The sequence below is a fragment of the Oryzias latipes genome, chromosome 24 (assembly GCF_002234675.1).
Source record: "Oryzias latipes chromosome 24, ASM223467v1".
Classification (NCBI taxonomy): domain Eukaryota; kingdom Metazoa; phylum Chordata; class Actinopteri; order Beloniformes; family Adrianichthyidae; genus Oryzias; species Oryzias latipes.
In genome coordinates this window covers 16,849,156-16,873,771 of record NC_019882.2, presented here as the reverse complement: position 1 = coordinate 16,873,771, position 24,616 = coordinate 16,849,156, and the positions used below count along the sequence as shown (strand labels likewise).

General features: G+C 38.1%; 1 protein-coding gene across 2 annotated transcripts; it reads right to left on the bottom strand.

Annotated features, from left to right (window-relative positions):
* Positions 1–2,296: 2,296 nt before the first annotated feature.
* kcnk2 (potassium two pore domain channel subfamily K member 2) lies at positions 2,297–23,180 on the bottom strand. 2 transcript variants are annotated; one of them, XM_004083754.4, is made up of 7 exons: positions 22,690–23,180; positions 21,898–22,211; positions 15,997–16,114; positions 13,721–13,881; positions 10,573–10,783; positions 7,087–7,229; positions 2,297–3,971 (listed from the first exon to the last, which is right to left on the bottom strand). In XM_004083754.4, coding segments are annotated over exons 1-7 (1,305 nt in total). In that variant the 5' UTR covers positions 22,691–23,180; the 3' UTR covers positions 2,297–3,614. The 2 variants fall into 2 exon arrangements, with proteins under 2 accessions (XP_004083802.2, XP_011490240.1); XM_011491938.3 differs by having other exon boundaries at positions 13,703–13,881; positions 22,690–23,179.
* Positions 23,181–24,616: the final 1,436 nt, after the last annotated feature.

Here is a 24,616-nt window from a genome sequence, read left to right as displayed (position 1 = left end):
GGGGTCATCTAAGATAGCACAAGGGTTAACATAAGAACAACAAATAAACATGTAATTTAGGGAGTTTGGGTGTATGCAGTTGACTGAATATTTACAATAAAAGAGAAAGTGTTTTTGTTGTTAAAATAAGGGATTTACCCATCTGATCTAATTACCGTAGTCACATGACAGCTGGCTGTAACCGTGATATAACCTTTGAAATGCATAAATATTTGGTGTAGTGGTTTCCACTGTAATTAGAACATACAGAACTGCACAGATTTGATGAAATGCTGCGTAAAAACTGCTTTAAAACAACAAAAGTCTTATTTATTTTTATCAATTAACAAAATGCAGTAAAAGAACAAAAGAAAAATCTAAATGGATTAAAGTTTGATTTGACCACCTTTTGTCTTCAAAACAGCACCAATTCAATCAGATTTATTTTATCGGTCCAGAGCACCTTCTGCCATTTCTTTGCACCTTAGCTTTTATTTTTTCCCTGCATGATTGAGTTGTTTGGTCTTGTTTCCACCTTGGAGGTTTGGCTTTAAGGTTGCAACACTTCCACCAGGACCACTACTCTGGACAGACTTCTCCAGACAGTAGATGCACATGTCATAATAATCTTAATAATCTGACTGTAAAACTCATGATTTTAACTTTTTATTATTGTTATCCTGTTCATCTTAATGTTATTTTATTTCTAATTTTTTGTTTTAACAGTATGTTTTTATTGTGATGGTGTCTTTCTGCCCAGGTCTCCCTTAAATAATATATCCTATCTCAGTGGGACTTCCTGGTAAAATTAAGTTTAAATAAATTAAAAAATAAAAACAAAAAAGATGGTTTTTTTCATCTGTTTGGATTTCGAGATAATAAGCTTGATGTGTTTTTAATCAACTGTACTGAGTTTCCTGTGTACCTGTCTATAATCCCTGTTTTTGTCTATTAGGAATTGAAGCTGGTTTAAAGGCAAAAGGGACCAAATACTGATTTCATTTAGGTTTTTTCTTTTATTCACTCAATTTTATTTATAAATTAATAACATTAATAAAGCAACCATAATTAGTTCTATTCCTGAAAGCATTCTTTGTTCACAGCATTATCTTCACATGCTTAAACCTTTGGGCAGTACTGTGTATTCTGCTGCAAAAGTGCGTTAAATAATTTAACACAATTTAAATCCTTCAGCTTCAGCAACATTATGTATATTTAATGTATGCTTAGTGGAGAGATGACTCCAGTCAAAAAAAAAAACAGCATCTTTTTTCTTGTCCCACATTAAAGCAGAAATGGCAATTTTGCTTCACCTTTAAGAAAAAGAAAAGGCGAAACTGAGCAGCTTAAGTGTGGTCATGGGACTTTAGAAAGTCATTTGGTTAAACAGGAAATCAGTTTACGCATGCTCTGGTAACCTGATTTCACACCTCCAACACTTTACTTTTAAAGGTTGCTTTATGCTCAGGCATAAGTGAGGCACTGACTTTTTTCAGGCAACTAACATCACATTCTCCCATAGTTGCTGTAAAACAGCAGCGGTGTAGTCAAATTCAAAGGGATCATGGTTAATCTGAAGGGTGGATTGCTGAGTCAGAGTGAACACTTCATTGGTGTTTCCAACGAGGTGAAATTCATATGAATAAATTTCCTGGTTTAATCAAATCAATCTCTTATAACCAGGTCTTTTTGATCACCTACGTGGTTTTTGAAGGGGTTATATCATGCAAAATCCATTTTCCCCTTCACTCTTAGTATTCCGCTAAAAACCTGTGCTCTGAGCCCCAGCCCCTCCCAATCCATGAAAACAAGTGGGTCCTCACATTGTGACATAACAAAGTGAGAACAGGAAGAGTCTGCCTCCAGGCTAACACACACACACCCACGTGCGTTTTATCGCTGATCGGCTAAAACGCTTTCCTTTTATAAGCACAATATGCACATCCATCTTTGCAAAAGTTTGGATGTTGTTTGTTTTCGTTGACAGACTACCGAGGCCCATTATAGGTTGACGTCATGAAATGGGCGGTACCCATAACTAGCGAAAGGCGGAGCCTCAGAGATCGAGTCGTCTTACTTCTGGGTTGTAAAAGAATTAAAAGAGAAAACTAATAAAACTAAAATTTAATGTGTACAAAAGGTAATATATTTTCAATTACACGGATATTATTTACTATAAAAGCCTAAAGCATAGCATGATAGAGGCCCTTTAAAACTAAACTTCCAGTTTACATGATAATCATGTTATCTGAGAAAAAGCCGTTAGTAACCTGACTACATGAGAACTAATCAGAAACAAAAATGTAATGAGTTTCTGTGAATTTTGAGAAGTTTTATTTATAACTTAAACATGATTTTACTCTGGAACTTGTTTTTATTTCCTGCTGCAACAGGATCTGACACTGAAAGAAACCTTTTACATAACAGATGCTGAATATAATAAAAGCAACAGGAGTGTTTAAGGCCCTAAGCATGCACCATAAACAACAAGCAGATTTTTACTTTGTGTAAGAAGCAATCCTCCTAATTAATTTATTTCAATCACATTTAGCCACAGAGGGGCTTTGTTTAGAGTAATGCATCTATTCCTATGTGCTTCAGTCACCTCTACAGAGTTGAGTGTTGGCAGTTGAACACAAAGAGTGAAAAGGTTTCTGGTGGTGTACATTCAGTACTGGCAAAATATGAAAGACCTTAACATTCATATGCAGAAAATAATGTTCTGTGTTCCAGTTTCATGGGAAAAAGTGCAGGAGATTTAAAAATAAATCACTCAGCATGCTCCAATCAGACTGAAGATCGGGATCTTTCCTTTGGTTGAAGGTGGAGTAGGGTGGAGCGGTGCAGCACTCATCTCAGTTTGTCCACTCGTGTCTCATGCATACTAAATACTCTTCTTAAAACGGAGGAGGGCTTGGGAGCGTTAAATAACATGCTAAAAACATTATCACAACTGAGCTTCAGAAAAAGCTTCTCAGCTGTTTAGAAGTCGTTGCTGTTCAGTGTTCACTGGGATTTTCAATAAGGCACTGGTGGATTATTACTTGAGATGAAATCTAAAAACATTCATTGCTTCAGTGAGGGACGACAGACCGGTGAATGCAAGGCATACGGATCCATACAATGTAAGAAAATGACAGAAGAAAACAGGACAAAAAAAAGACTTTTCCTCCGGCACAAGACTCCCAGTCTGTAGAGGATTCTCTTAGTAGAAACCCAAACAGCTGTTAACAAAGACGCATCTATTGCTTCCTATATCCGAATGCACACGTGTTTTTCATGCGGAAAGGATGCGGGCCTTTGTTTCCTTCCCGCCTCAGATACAATCTTTTGTTCCAGCCAGGGAAAAACATTCTTCAGCTTGGCTCAGTGACAAGGCTGCCAATCAGACTGGCAGGGAAACAGAAATATTTCTTTTTTAATTTATGTATATAGTCCTTTCTTTGTGACTGTGTGGGACAGACCGGCGCACGGTTGCGCACAGCTTGAGGATTGATCTGTGCTTGAGAAAAACAATCTCCGTAATGAGCGCAGACGGGCACGGCGTGGGTGACGCTCAATCGATTAGCACAGGCGCATGTTTGTGTTTCCAATACCAATCAGTTCTGTTAGAATAAAAAAAAACTTTCTGCTTCTCATTTGAGGTTTTCAACAATGGCAACTTCCTGCCGGTCGGCGTAGTCTGGGCTGAGCCCGTTCAAGAACAGGCTGCCGTTCCGGGTCAGGGCGCCGGGAACGGGACTGAGCGAGAGAGTCAGGTTAGGGTAGGCATCTCTGTCCTCACAAAGGTTGGCTGACAACGTTCTCTTGCCAGGAGTGATTTCAGGGTTGAGGGACGTGTTCATTCCCAGCTCGGATGACAGCTTGCGCTTGATGGATGCCGCTCGCTGAAACCTGTCATAAATGTCGACGCTGAGCCGCCTGCGGGTCTCTTTGAACTCAGCGGATACATTGGCTGTCCACTCGGCAGCGTGTGCACGAAACTCTCCAACCTGCAGAGCAACAAGGAATATTGTCACCAAAAGCAACCACGGCAAAGTGTTCCTTTTAATCTATAGTTTGTTATCTGCCCTGCCAAACACAGAGTCTGACCAGCTCTCAGTCATGCAGAGTGTCGTGAAAGGGTTGTTAAAGTGCCCCTCCAGTCCTCTTTTGATCTGTTGTAAAAGAATTCCCAGTGGTCTTATAAATACATGTGTGACGTTTCCGGCTAAATCCAAAAACCTGTGTCGTTTTAGGACATAGTTTCTACAGAGCGGCAGTGGTTGATTAGAAATTTAACTCTGACCATCATCCATTCGTCTACACTCTCTCCCGCTAGCTTACAGCCCCTAACACCCCCAACCTCACATTACCAGTGTAACAAAAATACAAAGCAATTTTGGAGCTATCCAGCCGTACAGTTTTGAGAAAGATACCAGCTTGGACCAGGAAAAAAAAGATATACATGAATCTAGTCGTCCACAAGTGAGAATGGTTTAGAGCAGGGAGCGGGTGACTAGCTTCTACGTCCCACCTACAAGCTTTTTCCAACTAAAATTTTCACTTTGAGGCAATTTAACTCTGAATTTTATTTATATATGTCCTCCATCATCATGCTAGAAGTATGCTAAATGCCACAAGAACATCTTAAAAGCATCTAAAACAGGATTTTCATCTAAGTGGGTCTTTAAGCCTTATGAGGAACGATTGACCAATTATCAAAGAAATTGTAAGTTAATTCATTTCCTTAGACATGTATCGAGCAGCTCTTTCCTGAAGCACTCCGACACATTAACGAAGCACACAAATGAACTTCATAACCTTCACCGAGTGGTTGCAGTTAATGGTCACTTTGTCAGAAATGTCAACAGGATATGTGAAAATCAAAAATAAATGTATAACCGAGGAGAACAGATGACTGTCCCGTGTAATTACTGTAATCACAGCAGATGCTGAATGTTTGCCAGGCAGAAAACAGATGTCTGCGATAAAAGTCATCTTTTGATGCATCATTTGAATCCTTTGAGTTCCCGTTTTTCTAGTTGAACCTTGTGTGAACCGCTTCCTCCCCAGCAAAAACATTTGTGGGCTGTTTATTGTATTCATGTTTGCAGAAACGCTTCACCTTCAGAATGAATTAGACCTCCTTCACCAGGCTGAGTTATTCTTCTTTGAGGTGAAGGTGGGGAAGTCCTTGAGTCTTAATGCATAGCACATGTGAGAGCACATGGAGAAACAATACTCATCTCCATCCTTGCTCTTTGCTCACTGTCACCCCGCCTCCTGCACCACCAGCCCTCTCGATGAAAACCTTTTCTTAGTAATTTAATTCTCTGCAGAGCTTAGCCTCCACAGCTGTGCACTTAAAAATGACTGCAACCTTCTCTTTCCTATGTCACTGAACAAAGAACTAAAATCGGTGGCTGCCCCCAGCCCTTTGAATGTAAGTGATGTCAGTAGAGCAGTTTATTTTTCACTTGGCACTAACAGGTATCCTTAAGGAGATGGTGTTTACTTCAAACGGCAATGCCAGCCTGGATGCTCATCACTTTAGATTTATGTCTTTAGGAGTGAACCTGAAAACCTGGAGGTCAGTTTGGTCTGTTGCCATGAGCACATCTTTGAACTTACTGCATTTGTCCCCCAGCTTGTAATATTTTATTTATGCTCATTTGGTAAACAACGTATTAGAGTAACTGCTGTAAAAAAATAAGTGTGTTTAATGGATTTAAAGTGATGCATCTTTCGCTAAATGATTTAGTTTTTCAGCTAAAGATTTAGCCTGAACATTGTGTACAAAAAATGCTATCAAAAGATCCAAATGAGCCTTTTAATTAAATTGGGGTGTGATTTAGCCAATTATGAGGAGGAGATTTGAATAATCAAATGTCAATGAATGTCTGATAGGTCAGGACGCCCCAGGAGGTGGTTCAGCTGGTCGCAAAACGTTAGTTGTCACAGAATTCAGCAAGGGAAAATGGGTTATGCAACACTTTTTAGATACTTCAGGATGCTTCAGATGTGTGGTTTTAGCTGTGAGAGACAACTGTCCTTTGTTACCAAGAGTCCTTTCTTTATTTCATACTGCAGTGGATGCAGTTTATTTTCCTAAATAGAGAAACAGCTGTGGAAGGATTTGTTTGAACTATTTTACAGAAGTCAACTTTGTGAACAATTCTAGTACAGTGGTCCCTTGCAATAATGCGGTTCACCTTTCGTGGTCTTGCACTGGTTATGTGGGTACTCTGAGTACTGATTGGCTGTTGACGTTGTCAATCAATCTCCTCCGTGATTGATTGTACAGAATGTGTACAACTTGCCAAATCCACATAAATTTTGAATCGCGAGGAGATCTTTATTTTCATTCTATAATCTTAGACTTATTTTTCTACAAAGGTTTAAACTTTAAGTCTGTCTGATAAAAGTGTATTAAGTGTGTAGTGAGGGGTTTTATGGCTTTAAAACATCTATAATCCTACTTTGAGGATTTCACCTATCGCTGCTTATTTTTAGAACGCAACTAAAAGATGTCGATAATTTTGTCCAGAAAGCTGCTTCTTTAATGAGGTGTTAGCCAGGAATCTGCTGAAAATATACACAACACAATGGGTGCCAATGGGTGTGTTTCAGCCATCACTGAGCATTGTCGTAAATGTACAATGATGAAATAGGTTATGCTTTGTTTTAAAACTGTTCTATATTTTTCTTATAGAAGACAAACCAACCAGCTGAATAGCACTGTAAATAATTGACTGGTATGAAATTGTCGAAGGAAAAGATGGTTGTCTACATGAAAGATAATGTTAAACTCTGAGTAGACAATCAATCAGAGGAGACAGTGTGTCAGCAGGGGCGGAGCAACACAAGAAATAGCTTGTTACATATTGAGGGCAGTGCAAGTGGATTTATTGTTATACATTTATACAGTAAAGATTAATCAGCACGACATGGCCTCCAATAAGATATAAGTCAAGGGCTGTGTTTCCACATTAGATAAACCATGAACTTTGCTGTCAGTTGCCTTGTTATCTTTGACCTTCTGAAACTACCCCCTTTGTTTCTGTGCAGTTTTCCAGTCCCCTGCTTGTGTTTACATTGTGACATTGGAAATGATCTTTTTCTTACCTCCTCTTTAGTTTTCTTTGAGATGACCCTAAACCAGTCTCCAATCATACTGAGCACAGCAGCAAAGTATGCCAAACCGACCAGGATCCAGAACCACACCACAGGTTTGTAGTAGTTGAGGTATTCTAGGCTCTCTGACCCACCTGCAGAAAAAAAACATAGAACAAAACAACAAAGGTTTTATGAGTCGGACAGAGAGCTGGTCTATGACAGCTTCAAAAGTAAGCTTTCCTGCTCCTTTATTTTTATATTGATAAACATTTCTTTCTTTCTTAACATCCTCAAAATGTGTAGAAGATGTCTCTATTGTCCTTTAGACATAATGGCATCCAAACCTTTCAAAGAGGTCCATCTTACAGCAGAATTGTGTCACGTACTGTAGTAAGGGAACAGTTCTATTGTTTTCTATTAACAGCTGTCTCATTTCATACAGGGTTCTAGGTAGGAATACATTTGCTGTTATCAAGCTTCTTTAAAAAAAAAGAAGCTCTATCCGTGTTTTTGATTTATCTTCAAATTTTTCTTTTTTATCATTTTTATGCAAGATTTTTTAAAGTTTTTTTTTTAAATGGCTGCACTCAGTTGTTAGAAAATCTTATTTTAGAAAACAATTCTATCTGGTTTTAGATCAAAACACACTACTGAGTCTACACTCCTGAAAAAGCCAAATTAGTTTTATCTCCAAAAAGCCTGTTCAGCTGGTCCTGATGCCGGATATTATGGCAGTGTTTGACAGTGTAGATCATTCTATATTTATCAGATATCTATCTCAGCCGACCGTCCCCTCGTGGCTTAAGTCATATCTTTCTTGCAGAACCTTTAAAGTAACACTTAATGATTTTTCTTTCACTACAGCTATTCTCATCTCTGGGGTCCAACAAGGCTCTATTTTTGGCCCAGTGCTGTTTTTCTGTATTTGTTGCCATTAGGTTTTAAGTTATTAAGTATTTACAAACAATGAGTGCTATCACTTTTATACTGATTATCTACAGCTTTTTCTGATGTTTTTTCTAAATGTTCCTAATGCTCTTCACTTTTTTAAAAACACACTCCAATTTAATTAGGTGTTTTTGGCGTTTTAACATGTTCTTGTGGCATTTTTGTCACGATGGAGGACATATATTTAGAAAATTAAGATTAATAGTATCCCCAGTGTTGATATCGATATCAGCGATACTAGCACTGTAATAAAATCAAAACCCAAATTCCCAGTATCCCACTGCTTGAGAGGACGTGTTGGAGTGAGTATTGAGTTAAAGTTTGCTGCAAAAAAAGTCCAAAGAACTGCCAAAAGACTTATATACATATACATATATATATATATATATATATATATATATATATATATATATATATATATATATATACATATACATATACATATATATATATATATACATATACATATACATATATATATATATATATATATATATATATATATATATATATATATATATATATATATATATATATATATATATATATATATATATATATATATATATATATATATATATATATATATATGCTGCCCAGAGTGTGTTGTGTTCCCTAATGATGATCCATTAGGTTGTTTTTTTTAAAACAGCAGTCCTAGCTAATTAGTTTACTGTAACTCAGGGGGACTGCTGGAGGTAATGTAATCTATAATCATTAGGCCTGCAGAGTGAAGTTTCATTTAGCAGCTCTGTGTTCCAGATTTTTGCAATCTGTTCAGTTGTTTGCCAAGTGGGTTCAGTCAAACACAGAGTCCAACCTGAACATATGCTAGTTACTCCCACGCTATTCTCTTTTTTCCTGCTTATACCCCTTGTGAATCAAGTAAATAAAACAAATGCATTTAATGTAGCTTTAAAAATGTAGTGGAATTATTATTTAATGTTTTGGGTAACTATTTCACAATTTTACACTGGTAACAATTTTTCTTGGAACTTACTTTAAAAAATAAAATGTATACTTGAATTCCTTCAAGGGGTTTAGTGATTCATGACCTTAATTTAATTAATCAAAATATGATTGTCTCAGATCAATCTCTCTGAGACAAATTGGTAATCAAATTGACCTATACCGCTATAAAATATTTTCAAAATGAAAAAAAAAATCAATTTTGATCTATATTGGAAAATACCATTTGGATGAGACTTGGTAGGTATATTTTACTATAATGTAAGAACGACCAGGTACCATCACAGCGGACAACATACATGTGATGCAGCAAAAACTGATCAGTCCATCATTCCACTCCAATGTGTGGAAACACTTTAGCAAGTTTAGCAAAGTCACATGACCATACAGTGTTGTTGAATATTCTGAAAAATGTTCCCTTTGAATTATTTGGATGTGGGAAAACAACAATGGACTGAACTGTAGGAAACTAAAATGTGAATGGATTTGACATTCATTCATTCTTGTTTACTTGTTTGTTTGGGACACATATTTCATTTACACTTTATTATCTTGCAAAAAACACAAGGAATCTGGAAAACTTCACCTGCACTGTTCTCTGATGCTTCGTTCCGGGTATGTGTATACCCCATTTGGGTTTTCAAACGTGCTTTAAGCATACGGTGTTCACACAGGTCCTTCGCTACCCAATACTAGCTCATGTACTCACAGTTGCAAGAGGCTTGGTGAGAAATGTCGAAGTGGTGCAAATCTCACGAATCTCGTAAATCTTGCTCCAGGTTTTTTTCTTTCAAAGCTCTATTCCGTTATATGAAAGACTTGGTGTCAAATGGTTAGTACTTCTGTGTTTTGAAAATAACAATTTCCATTGGTCACTACCAAATCTCAGTACTCAACTGATCAAAGTTCTACTGGCTTAACTTTTTACATGTGCTGAATTGCCATGTAATTTATTCCAAGTGTCCAAAAAAACTAACTTTAAAACTTGTGTAGCGATGCATGAACGCCAGGGTTTTAAATACCGAAGTCCGTAACACATTTACATACATTTTTATATACTTTTCATTGAAAGTGGTCGCTCGAACACACGTTCAAGTCAAAAGTCACACTAGCTGAATTTTTAGCTAAAGATGTCCTGGATAGATTTTAGGTCAGTGAATTTGGATTTAATTGGATCTCATTCTAAATGAACCAATATAGATAGATTATGAGTCGTATGGTCAATCACAAATTATGTTAAGAATCCAATAAAATGAGTCCTTACACCCCTAATTCCCACTGATTGAAATAAATCCTATTAAATACTCATCAACAACATTTCATTAATTACTTTCTTGCAGCAAAGATTAGATTTAACTCATAATTGCTTTGTAGAGTAAGAGAAATAAAGGAAAAAGCATCACAAACGAAGAATGAACTACAGAAGAAAATTACAGCAGTGGGAGGATTATTACCACCCAGCAAATGTCTGAGTCAAGCTGGCTGAAGAATCACTCGGCTAAAAATACACTCATTCTTATCCGGGTGGCAGACGTGCAAATCACAGCCAACCATGAATTAACATGAAATGTGACATACCCTCAGTCAGGTGACCTTTTTCTCCTGCGACAAAGTCTCCAAAACCGATGGTGGTGAGCGTGATGACGACAAAGTAGATGGATTCGAGGGTGCTCCAGCCTTCGATGTGCTTGAAGATGACAGCAGGCAGGGCCACGAAAATGAGGCACCCGAACAGGATGAAGAGCAGCGTGGAGATGACTCGGATTTTCGTCTGGCTGACTTTCCACTTCTGAAGGAACAATTATGGAGAGAAGGGAACAGACTGAAAAACAAGAGTCAAATGGATCTTGTCATTTGAAGTTGCTGACAAAGCAGAGGTGGGCGATAGCTTAAAACAATTGATTAAATTAACTGAAACATGCCTTAGTTAAACAAAAACACAGAATATTTATGTTTTAAACATGTAAAGCTGAAACATGAAGAAGTTTTCTATCAACTATGATTTGGTATGATATTATGAATTAAACTAACAAACCCAAATAATGACACTAGATAACTGTATTTGCACTGCAAGTCTCTCCAGAGTACCAGTTGCAGCAGCAAAAAAAAGCACAATAAAGAAGAGAAAAAGTCATCTATAAGTCACACCCCAGGCCAAACTATATAAAAAAAAGATGCCATGCTACGAAAGATGCGGTATATGTACATATTGTTATAACAAAAGGCAGATGAGATCAAAAGATCATAAGTAACTGAAAAGCATTTAATTACATTTCCTGCTGAAAAGTTAACAAAAAGAGAAGCTGCGATGATTAAAAACTCAATCCAGGTGAGTCCATGACAGGAACAGAACCAGATAAATGATTTAATTACTTAAAAAAACAAATAGAAAATTTACATTATGAACGCTAACCATTAAAACAGTTCATTAATGACACTAAAAGATGTGGAGAAAGGCTTACATAGTCTTAAAACATTACAAATGCTCATTAATGTAATGTGACGGATAGAAACATTAAACCTAAAAATACAACAGGTTGCAAAACAGCAGAAAAACAGTCTAATAGCTTATTCAAGTACATGAAGTACAAAATGAATGAAAATAGAGACAATTTGATGAAGAAAGTAGAATATAGCTAAAATATTTTTGAGTGATTGGGTTGACTTACTTAAAAATGTTAAAAAGACAAAAAACGGTCGAGCTTTGATAAAGGTACCAGTATCATGTCATCAGCCCTAAAATCATGGATAGAAATCCTTTAGAAACTCTAAATCAGTCAGAATTAATTTTTAACAATTTTATCCACAATCATATAAAAACACTTAAGCAGAGCCTAATCTCTGCTAAACTGTTTAAGCTGCACACAACCTTTCCAGCTGAAAGTTTGGAGATCTTGGTTCTAAGAGTCTTTAAAGATTTGAAAGCTTTTCCCATTCATTTTCAGTAAATGTTCAAAAGCTATTAAACTGAGTTTCCATCCTGCAATGGCTGCAGTAGCTGAAAGCTTGCTGAAGATTTTATGAACACAATTTCAGTTTTGTTTGAGAGAAAGTGTCTCAGCATTTATCCAATCAAGTAAGTGTAACTAAAATTCAAAGCAGAAGGGCTAAAAGGGCATATTCTATTCTTTTTCTGTTTTGCTCTATAGAGTTGTTGTATAGTTGGTGTCCTGAACAGTTACAGCCTGAAGAGTAGCTCAGTCTACTGTAACTGTGGAAATGTCAAGTCCATTTGAGCTCTTGAGTTGCTTTTCTGCCATAGTTGTCTCATCTTGGAAAATAAATTCCGCATGCAGCTCATGTCTGTGCAGCCTTTCCACTCGAGGTGACGGCTCTCAGCTGGTTTGCTGTGCATCATGCCCTTTCCCCTTCAGTTACATAAGCCCGGAGCAGAGTGTGTCTGAAGGTGGAACTATAAAGAGCCAACAGAACACAGATCAGTAGATTGGGAAGCTCTTTTTGTGATGTACAAAATACAAGGAGAATGTAACAATATAAAATGGAAAAAGCTAAAAACAAAGCTTTAAATTTTTTCTAGGGGAACAATAAAGCTGTTCTGGATCTGGTTCTATTGTTTCAGATGAGACTTCAGCACCTCTTGCTCTCCAAGGAGCAGCAAAGACAAGAGCAAATTCAGATCTTAATGGATTTCTGCAGGAACAAAGCAGTTGTCCATGCTGTTATAATGAAACTGCAACACTAAAACTGGAGACTTTTGTTTCAGCTTTGTCAACATTTAATGAAAACTAAATATCTAAATGAATAGATAACTTGCTATTCTTCCTCCAAGATCAAATAATAAACTCTAGATTTACAGTTAGGTCTTTTTTGATTACAAACGAGCACACATATGGAGTCCCACAGGGTTTAATTCTTGAATCCTTCATTTTTTATGCATGATCCTTCAAATCAAGTACATAACTTGAAAGTGCATCTGCGATAGCACTCTGAATTCTGTAAGGTTACATGTTGCATCCTTTTCCAATGTTGTCATTTCACTTATCCTTACTGCTTCACAGATTATTGTTCCTCACGCATATTTACATCATTCGATTTGATTCAGCTGCTGTTTGGAGCAGCAGAACCAACCAAACAAAGCAGACAAGCACAGTGGCCTTGAGTTGGAGTTTCCACCATGAGATTAGGAGACTGACTGTCAGGTTCCAGTGCCTCCCTGCGGTGTCTAAGCATTAAGAGGCGCTAAAGCCAAATGCTGTTTTCAAGGCCAAAACACAAAATTCATTCAATTCAGGCGTGAAGCCCAAACACAGTCATGAGAAAATGTGCCAGAGCAGCCGTCTGAGGAGCTCCAGCATGCTTGGCATCATTAGATTATCAAGCAAGCTGTCTGCATGGAGGAGGTTAAGGGGTGGTCACAGTTCAATGTACCAGAGTGACACTGAGGGTCAGTCCAGTAACACCTCCCCCTGCTGGGTCCTATTTAAATATAGAAGCGTTTAAAGTACTTATGCAGATGGAAGCAGCTTTAATGAGTCCAAATGGGCTCAGATAATTCAGACTTTTAATATTGCATTTCTTTGTTTTTACAGTTTTTACTAAATAATGCTACCAAATATGTTGGGGTCACTGTGAAATAGACATAAAAGTACATTTAAAAAATAAAGTTATTCATGCTTAGATTATGGGTCAGTTTCATTTTTACATGAAACCTTCTTTCTGTGACTGATGGAGAAAAAGGTAAACTCACGTAAAAGACGTGTCTCACCACAATCATCTTCTCCACTTTGGCGATGCCCTTCCCAAAAATGGTGCCCAACTGGTCTCCAACTCCAGCTAGCAGGAACCCAAAAAGAGGTATTCCAAGTAGGGCGTAAATGATACAGAAGATCCGTCCTCCTTCTGTGTGAGGAGAGATGTTCCCAAATCCTGAGGGAAACCAAAAATAAATAAAAAACTTCTCAGGTAATGTTCAACAAAAGGTTTTTACAGATTCTCTGCCCATCCCTCTGGTAGTGTGAACTCCATGAACCAAACTTTTTTTTTTTGACAGACAAGAAAACTTTTACATAGCCTGTCTTGTGCTGTATTATTAATGCCAAAGGCTTGGAAGAATTTCAATAAATTTCAGGCATGAAGGAGAAATCCTTGAAAAGACCCAGACTCATTTAAAATTTATTTTCCCCGACCTCTTCCTGAAGCAGCTCTCGCACGAAAGCAGAGAGGTAAGGCGTTGTCGGTTTTTGTTTCAGTTTTACACAGTATACGTTCACAGCCTCGAATACTGAAACTTGCACCATCTATGGTTGCTGTGATATAGATTTATGCACAAAAAAGTCCACAAAAATCACAAATGTATCTTTTTTTTTTTGTCCTGTCGCACAGCTGCAAGCAGATGAGAGCTGAAGGCCTCTTGTGTTGGTCATATTTTACTGTTACAACATGGGGTTATGAATCTTCTGACACACGAAGTGTATATTTGAATAAACCCCTTTTGTATTCAAGGCTAAACTTTATTCATATTAACTATATTTGTAACAGTTTTTTTTTGTTGGACCGGACGGTTTTTACTTCGTCCAAGCTGCAGAAAGGCTTTTATTGATTTATCCTTCATCTTTGAAAAGAGTTTTTAACACCTATTAGCTGACTTTGGAATAATTTCCAAGCAGAAAATCATGTATTTGAAGCATTTAAAAAGTACCAGTTTCCTGATTTAAAGTCAGCTCAAATTTTATTACAAAGTTATTTGTAGTCATATTGGGTTTTATCTGGAAAAATATATAATAATATATATAATAAATATAATAATTTACACTTGCTCGGCTTTTAATTACTTTGTGTCCTTCAGGGAGTTTCACCTCACCTGAACATCGTCTGCTTGAATAATTCATACGATTTTCTTAAAGAGGGCCCAGTTTCACCTTCATCATTCTAAAATTGAGTAGGTTATGTAATATTCACCCGCAGTGTAGCAACAGGCTGACTCTTTCTAAGGAGAATGTCTTTCATATGGACGAAAAACTATAAAATGCTGTAAATATGCTTTTTTGTGCTGATTTAAATGTAGTAACTATAGGAGAGAGAGGCTTCAGGAATCCCAAAGGAACAAGTCAGTGTTGCAGCTCTTCAGCCAGGAAACAGCAGGAGATGCAGCAGAAGCTTGAAAGTTATCTCGCATTATTTCCCAAATTTAAAGAAGCTTTATTTACTTCAGCACAGCCATATAACGACTTTTGTGTATACAAACGTCATGTTTCAGCAATGTAAAAGGTTTGAGTTTGGTAAAAGCTATAATTAAACTCTGGAAACCTGAAATACAATGGAACAGATGACATGATCTGGTTTTTTGGGCGCCTCTAACAGTTTCTAGAGTTCTAATTGGCAGAAAAAATGACAAATATGAAAGAATGATTAAAAGAAGCTGGGGAAGAGTTGGAGCAGCCCGTGGAGCTTAAACATCCACACGCTCTGCGTGAACATGACGACCTGAAGGGCAGGATCACTGCATTTCATAAACAGGTTCATTAAAATGTTAGGCTTTGGGAATTTCTCATTAGAGGGGTCGCTCTGACAGCATGTCGCAGAAGTGAAACGCAGCTCATCATGGAGCCGCAGAGCAGACACGAAGAGCCGTCAAGGTCCGATTGGAAAAGGCAGATGAGCTGTCAGAACGTACAGTATGTGTGAGTGTGCGGCGGGTGTTCTCTTTTTGCTGTTAAGTGGGCTCTTACAGCTGCAGATGACAGATGGAAAGAGAAAAAGAAAGGAAGGGTTTTGGGGTTTTTAGGCAGTCACTTTTTAATATGGAAAAAAATAGATTTCTATTCAAATTTTTTCACCTTATCCCTCCTATCTGTTTTTATGAATGATTTTGAAGCAGCTTTCACAATTTATATTCTTTTTAGCATAAGTGCAATTTTATGCAAGACTTATCCTTGAAATCGCATTTGTCCCCAAAGACAACGTTGCCGCCATCACGTTTCATAACAACTCATAAATCTCATTTTTAATCTAAATATTGAAATCTGTTATGAAGCTTCTCACCAATTGTAGTGATAACAGTCCCAGCAAAGAAGAAAGAGGAACTGAGGTCCCACAGACTGGTCTGGAGTGACAGATTTCCCGTTGGAGTCACTCCTGCTCGCACCGCTGAAACCACTTGCTGCAGCAAGAAGAAGAAAAAGAGGATCCCTGCATATGATTAGAGAGTCCCCCAGTGAGCATTTTGTAAAACATGGACTGAGAAACTTAAAAAAAATACAATTGATGCAAGTCGAATTCTGGATGTCCTTTGAAAATGATCTTTCAAAGGACATCCAGTTAAAAGGGGAGTGAAATGATGAGAATCTGTCATTTTCAGATGAAGCACATAGACTTCATGGTCCAGTCTTTCAGTTAAAAAAAGATTTTTTTTTATTGATTCATATTACAAAGACTTGTATATTTAAGTGTTCATTAGTTTTGATTAAAGCTTTCAACGTGAAGCTATTTTAAATTTTTCTGGAGGGCTTGGAAGAAGAGTAAATATGTTTTATGGCTAAAGATAAGAAAACATAACTGAAAAAAAATAAAAGAAAAAAAGCAAAGGTAACTATATAATTTCTCCTGCTTTTAAAGATTTTATTAAAACAAATAATAAGTTAGCTTGTTTTGTGGTGCAATCTCTAACAGCATTTAATGTGTTTTTTGTTTCATGATTAAAAGGCTCTAATTGACTCAAAAGCAAAAGACAAAAAGATCAACTTAAGGATTTATCAAAAGGTTGTTTAAAGTGGAAATCTCAGAAGAACACGGGTATTCTCAATATTAATGTCTGAGTTTTAAATAAGTGTTAATAAACGGCAAACTTTATTGATCAGAGATAATTACATTCAACCATAGAAAAATCTTAAATCTTCCTATGTAACTTGTTAAACCTTTCTACAGAACAGCAGGTCAGTGTGAAACTACAACACAGATGAGTGTATTTACAGAGAAACCAAATGAAAACATTCAAAAGAAGCATCTCAGTGTTTTTGCTTTTGTGTGCAAAAATCATTTGATTTGATTTGAAATGGTTTATTTCAAGCTATCAAAGCAAGAATAATATACAAAACAATACAATCATCAATTTGGAATTACATAAAAGAACTTGCTGACCTTCTGTTCTGTATTTGCACCAAAATTGACCCACAAAATCCTGTTTGTATTTGACAGCATTCAAAAACGTTAAGACAGAGTTTCTCCTTTGTCTTCCTCTGTCTTGTTGCCTGATCCTCTGCTTGTGTGAGTGCACGTTTGTTTGCACACATAATTGAGTAAAAGCGAGCGGATGCCACTTCTTCCAAAATCACTAAAGCATTAAAGCTTTTAAAAACAGGCAGACGTGTTCGGATTTGTGAAGGAACATAAAGCAGCTCTTATGTTTGTGATGGAAACAGCACCTTAATTCGGTTGACGGTTTGACCCAGAGGCAACTAACTCTACTCAGATTATTATTAATCTAGTCATTATTGTTTTAAGGGTACCAATATATTTGCTAAATTGCAGGTAAAACACACAGGGAAACGTTTAAGAGCAAATTAAGCCGTAATAATCTATATAGGTACTCCTGATTTACAATAATATGATTTGTTGACTTTAAATTTCTTGGAACTCCTTAAAGCTGCTGTGAGGCTCACAAATTTTATGACCCTTCCCCTTCAGGTTCCGTTTGCAAACAGACCTCTTCAGGAGCTGCAATCTTGTCTCTAAAGACCTGCAGTGCTTTTCTTCTGTGCACTACATTGTTGTTCAGATGAAGGACGTCCAAATGTCCACCTTAGAGGCTTTCAGCCACTCAAAGGTTGTTATTTGTTCTGACCTTGCCGACTCACATATTTATCGTTGGTGCACCTGTTGGTTAATTGTCTTTATTTTGTTGCAAACATAGAATTAAATATTTGCTTATAGGAGTCTGTTTGCTTAAAGGGTTTTGAGCCTCCAGATTTCATAACTCAGCTGGTCACATTTCACCCTGACAGGAGGTCGTTATCTAACCGTCGATTGATGACTGCAGCAAAGCATCATGGTGTTTAAACACTAACTCAGCATCTTGACGCCACATAACTGTCATGTGGTACAATCCCTTATGGAGCAGAGCAAAGCTCATTTGCACAGAAATGACTGGAATAGCATGATACCTAGCAATAAATAAAATATATTTCTGTAAAAGTTGTTTTGTAGATACACCAACAGGTTATTTATTTATTTTTTGTCAGAAATGAAGCATCATCAGACAAACACAATCATTTTAACTCTCTTTCTTCCATGCAGCATTAAAAATGTATACAAAAATGCTTCTAGTCAAACATGTCATCCATAAATAAAAAAAAAACAAAATATGTGTATATAATCATATAAATATTCACATTTGTCTATGTGACTCCTTTTTAGTTGAAGTGAAAATGCACGATTGGAGTGTCTAACATTTTAATCTTTTTAATGAATATTTTTTTTATATTTTTTTCTCTGTCTCTATCCCCAACAAAGATAAAAAGACAAAAACTGTAAACTATTGTTAATTACATTTTTTTATCCTTGCAGATATCAATATCCTGCAATTTATTGCACCTGTCAGAGTTTGTAGAGGAAAGTAACCAAAATAAAGGGAGCCAGGGGGTCTAAATAATCAATGATCATTAAAGAAAACCTAGAGTAAATTCAACAGAGTTAGACGGGCTTGAGGCCTCAGCAGGAACAGACTACAGACCAAAGAACCAAAAATGTAACTGAAAATTGTGTTACAGATAAACAGGTGACAGATGTGGAGGTTAAAGTCCCACTCCGATCCTCTTTTGATCTATTGTAAAAGTTCTTCCGGTGTATTTTTTATATTTGACGTGCCATTTTTAGCAAAAATCCAAAAACCCATCGTTTTCTCTGACATAGTTTCTGCAGAGCAGCAGGAGCTCATTAGAAATTCACCTCTGAATTGTGGGCAGGACTGTTGATCTTTCCCTCCCCATTGATGAAAGCTCCCTGATTATAGGCCGTCCCACTAGCTTACAGCCCCTTACAACCTGAATTTTCTACATCACAACAACAATCTTTTTACAATCTCAAACCTGTATGTCGTAAAGAAGCTCATAAAAACATTACAAAAGTGCTTACCGGGAAAACTATAAATCTTTGTTGATAGACTTTCTGCATATCCTCACACCAACAGAAATACATCCTCCACTTTAGCCTCGATGTCTTTTACCAATGCAATTAGTCATCTCGTTGTTATTTGTTCTGATAATGACCAAACCTGCACCAACAGTGAAATATGTACCAACCATATCAATATGCAATAATAATCTCCAATCCTCATCCTTAAATAACCCCAAAGATTTCTTCCTGCTGATCTACTCCGATGAATTATTGATTATTCAACCTAGACATTATGAATTCAAGCAGTCTGAGGTCTTGAGTGACTCTCTTTCACCATTTTATATTGATTTGGTTGCATAATTTCTCAAATTGAGTTTGTTTTGTGGCAACACTCATTTCAGGTTTTTGAAAGTAAAAGCTTTGGTTTTCATCTTTCAACAGATTGTTATACTTTGATTCACAAGGTTTGGAGAAAAAGGGGGAAAAAATCGATTTGACTCTATGGTTTAACAAAAAGAAAAAAGAAAAAAAGTAGACTCGGGCCCACAAGAACATGTTTTTAACATCAAAGGAACAAAGTTGGTTTGTTTTTGGAACTTTTCCAACTCAAACTGATTTCAAATCAGCTTTTTGAGAGCCAAGCCAAAGAAAAAAAAGATCCAATATGAGTCAAGCTTTCAGTAAACACAATGAGCTGATGCTAAAACTGTCAGAAAGGATGAAAAGCTTCTGCTTAAACTGTGATCCATCAAACTGTGCAGCCAACAGCCTCATCTTTGTTTGAGTTGCGTCTGTCTCACGATCATCAGTTAGTTTTTTACTGTCTTCGTTGCATCTCTTTGCCCACCCCCCTCCGAGGAGGGGTTTCTCCTTTCTTGCCACCCCCCTGTCAAGTACCTCATCCAAAACTTAAGCAATAGGACTTCACGGAATCTCCTTCCTGACTTAGTTCTTGTAAAATACATGCTTTGTGTCATAAATGATAGATGTTTTTGCACTTCCAAAAGTAAACTTTCATCATCCATGACGAAAACAGACGCTGGTCTGTGGTCCGCGCTGTTAACATGTGTTATTGCGTGGGCATGTCAACTTAAATTTAAAATAACGTTTTTTTTTAGTTTTTTTTTAAAGTATACACTGGAAGTTTATATTTTGCAATCAGAACTTTTTTCCGTTTCTCCGGCTTTTTGCATCGAAATTGACGTGTCAATGGACTGGAACTAGAACTTCTGTGTAAAGCTAGAGTTGCGTTGCAGAGGGATGGACGCCAGATGCAGACATGATGGAGATGATGGAAACAATTCGAATAATAAATTAACATTAAATTTTTCGGGTCAACTCCATCAGCCTTTAGACGCTTTAGAGAATAAGTCATAGCAGTCAAAAATGCACGATTAAGAAGAAAAAATCATTTATAAGTGGAAAAAGATCATTAAATATTTGGGAGACATTTATTTAACAAAATACTGGAACAAAAATGGACAATTCATCTGAAAGGATAAATCAAAATAGATTTCAATAATAGACTGAATATCTGCAGGGTTCACTATTGTAACACAGATGTTTATTCAGCATCATCGAACACAGGAGGAATCTAGTACATTAGCGTACATATGGACAATTATTCAGACAACCATAGCATAAAAACATGCTAACAACTCCACAAACTCTTTATATCACTTCAAATCACTAAATCCATTAAATTTTTCATCCTCTGGGTTCCTTTGGAACAATCCTGGCAAGTCCAGCATAAGACTAAGCAACGCTTCTTCTTCTGCGTTCTTCTCAGTAGCAAATACTGATACACAAACCTAGAGTGCCCTCTAGTGGTTGTTGTTATCTTTTTTATTCCAATATTATTCACACTTGAGTATAAGTCGCACCTCCGGCCAAACTATGCAAAACAAAATCCAACTCTTACTCTGAAATTATGTTTAGCAATATTTTGAAACGTACTGCTCCAAAGTGGCACGTGTTTTGTAGAACATGGCTTTTTTTCTCAAAGCTGCTGAGACAGCCTGCTGCCGTCCACGTTTTTCTATTTACCATTGATCATTCAAAATAATTTTTTTAACAAAGTCTCTTCAATTTCTCATGATTGAAGGCAATGCTATGTGTCTTAGCTAAGACCAAAGACGATCGGCAACTCTTCAACAGCTGGAAACCCAAATCAGGACCAAATTTAATATAAAAAAATCCAGAACCTCAATTCTCAGACAGCTGTTTGAAAAGAGGAGGTGCTGCACCATGGTGACCATGCAGCTGTGCAAATAATCTGAGACCAGCAGTAGCATCACTGTTGAAGTGAGCTTGTTCAATGGATAAAATGAGCAAATATCTCACATTTAACATTTATTTTGCCTTTTGTGTAAACAATATTTTCTTATCAGGCTTTTTAGTTTTTTATGTCATTCATTTTTAAAAAATGTTTTTCAAGATTTTTCTAAACAAAAAAGGCTCAGTGAGAAAACCTTTGAACAGTATTTATTGTGGTATGTTTCTATTTCCCTTCTATTCTTCCTCCAGTGCTTCAAGCACTGAAGTATACAAGAGAAAAAATAAAAGCTCAGACATGGTGTGAAATAAAAACCAAGTCCCCATCAAATGTTGGCAACAGCTTTCATATCAGAAGATAAAAGCTTTTGTAAAACATGATTCGATACAGACTAAAAAGAAAAAAGAGGTTCAATTAAAATCAGAGCGTGGTAAGTATTCACTTTCACCAGCGGAGACTGAACTGAATCAATTCTTAAAGGCCTTCTTTCTGCAGACAAATGACATTCTGTCAATGAAGAAGTCAAAACAGAAAAACACAGTCATGTGTTCGCCTACCTTCACCAGATCCTCCAGCTCTGAAGCATTTACGCAGGAATGCAAGTCCAGGAACTTCAGTTTTTCCTCAAGAATGGCGAGTTTCTGAAAGTTTTCCTGGGGTTGCTCCAGCGCTCTGAACACCGTCGCCCCGATGATGAGGTACAGCACCACCAGGAAGAAGATGGCAGACACAGTTTTCCACCTCATGACTGTGGTCCGGGTGTCGCACTCATCCTCTGGTGTGTTCAGAACCACGGGCTTTGCTGAGAAGGACAGGCGGGGCTTGGAGTTGTGGGCTGCAGTCTTTGGGTCAAGAAGGTCAGGTGCAGCCACTGTGAGGATGAAGGCAGTTAATGTCTGTGTGCTCTTCATCACCAAAGAACCTTAAAATCTCTTGGAGTTGAACATGACCAAGTCAAACAACAAACTAATAATCTCCCAACATCTGCAGCTTCTGATGTGCAGCTTTTGCATCCTCATGTCCAGCTCAACGATTATTAGGTGTGCATCCACAGCGGCTGGATGAATTTTCCTCAATAAATATGTACCACAATTTGACACAATCTCTTTTCCAAACAGCTTGAGAGAGATGGGATTACATAACTACTCCAATAGGTCCTTTAGGACCAGGTTTAGTACAGAAAAACCAACTTCATCAGCAAGCAAGTAAATGATGTTTTTTATGTTTAAAGAAGTGTCAGAGATCTTCACTGAAGTGATCTAACTTCCAGAAAAAATTAATTCACACATCTAACACTAAAATCCTGCACTTTTCTTTTTTCTTTTTCCCACAACTTGTTTTCCACTTACTTCTTCTGAACCATCTCGTCTGTCGCTGCGTCCTTTCAGGCTCTTTCTAGAGAAGAAAGAAAGCAGATGGAGGCTCTAGTCTATCGGGGTCGATCTGCGCCTCCTGAGTGTGTCTCCACCGAAGGACGAGTTTGGGGTCCACATGGCTCGAGAGAACCCCCCGCCCCCCTCGCCCCCCCTTCAAGGTCCTCAGAGACAATCCACGCAGCGCGTCACGATCCGACAAAGGAGAAACCAGGCGCGCTCAAAGGGAGCAAACGGGGGACAGGAGGAGCAAAGCGCATCGGCGGAGTCCATCCAAGCGTCACGCCGCGCGGCGTGTTACGTGTGGAGCAGCAGAGGTCCTTCACCAGAGTAAGACGAGGAGGAGGGATGCGCTGCAGCACGGAGAGAGAGATGCTGCTCCTCCTCGTGCGTCCAGAGCTGCCTCAAAGGCGCTGAAGTTGGCTTTCGATTCAGAGGCAAAGGGGAAATCCCAGTGGCGGAGCTAGAACATTTTACATGGGGTTGTGGGAGGGGGGCAGAAGACTTTGGAAGGGGGGGAAATGAGAACAGCAAATGAAAGGATTAAAAATATATTTTTTTGTTTCTTAATTTTGTCAACAATGTTACTGCAGCGACCAACATTCATCTGTTCTGTGTTGCTATCCTCACCCAGCCCGCAAGGCCAAGTGGGCCCCATATGGTTTAAATGTGGGCAGAAAATGGTGGCCCCACCTTTGTTTGCCCACATTGGCTTTAGTGGGCACAGTGCTGTCCATCTGACAGCTGGCTAGTGCTGCCCAGACGCTCCGCTGCCCACTGGACAGCTCAGTTGTACACTGGGCAGCTGACTAACTTAGCGAGCCAGTCAACTGAGTGTCCACTTAAGCCAGGGGTCGGGAACCTATGGCTCGCGAGCCATATTTGGCTCTTTTGATGGTCACATGTGGCTCGCAGACAAATCTTTAATTTTACTTTTTTTCATTAGACCAGTCCTTTTCGGGCGCGATGCGATGCCAGAGGCGCGCAGTAGTAGCAGTGCTTGGAGAAAAAACTATCAGTTTACTATTATCTATTTCACAGAGTTTGTACCACCCGGAAACCTGTGAATTGCCGTGCCTAAAACTGCGCGCTCCCGTCTCTGAGAAAGAGCGCGCAGATGCGGGGACGGGATGTGTGAGGAAGAAAGCAGAGGGTGGGGGTGAGGGGTTGTGGGGACAGGCAGCAGGTGAATCGCGCAGGGATTGTAAAAACGTAAAACCCACTGCCCGTCACTCACTGCAGCGTGTGAGTGTGTGTTTGGCTCCACGTCTGTCTCACATCTACAGAACATTCATACTAACCTACGATCCCGTTTAAAGTCTCAACGCCTGCATGAAGCAGAAACTCACCACGTATCAACCAGACTAGACCATCAGCAAAACTACCACGAGAAATACTCATCATTTATTTGCAACAGCATAACAATGTTATTAAAAAGAATCCACAGACTTATTGTACTTTAAAAATGTTGAAATTACATCAAATGCACACATTCATTTGTATATTTAGTTTTAAAAATATTGTCGCGGACTGAGTTTAACTTGGCTGTCGGGCCGCGTTAAAAGTTCTGGGGTTCATTGAAGGCATCAAGCAGAGATCTGATTGGCTCTCAGTTCTGTCGCTCAGCCTGTTGTTAGGTAATTTGGACCAATGGGGTTCAGCTATGGGCCGAATAAGGAAAATGGGAGGGGCTGGAGCGGGAGCAGGTGAATATAAAGTTGGGAGAAGCGCTCTCTCTCGTCTCGGCAGGAGAGATTCAGGAGTTGCTGAATTAATTGAACGGCGTTTGTTGCGGTCTACAGTAACCAGAATAAAGAACTTTAAAAGAGGTTAAGTCTCCGTGCATCAGTGTGGGAAAGAGACACAACATTATTGTATGGCTCTTTCGAAATTACATTTAAAA

What these genes read in the sequence shown, in the direction of transcription:
- kcnk2 (XM_011491938.3), bottom strand. An exon ending in GACTGTTATCACTACAATTG is followed by an intron (nt 13,882 to 15,996) that starts GTGAGAAGCTTC and finishes GGTTTCCCTCAG; the next exon opens with GATTTGGGAACATCTCTCCT. An exon ending in TGGTGAGACACGTCTTTTAC is followed by an intron (nt 10,784 to 13,702) that starts GTGAGTTTACCT and finishes TTGTTCCTTCAG; the next exon opens with AAGTGGAAAGTCAGCCAGAC.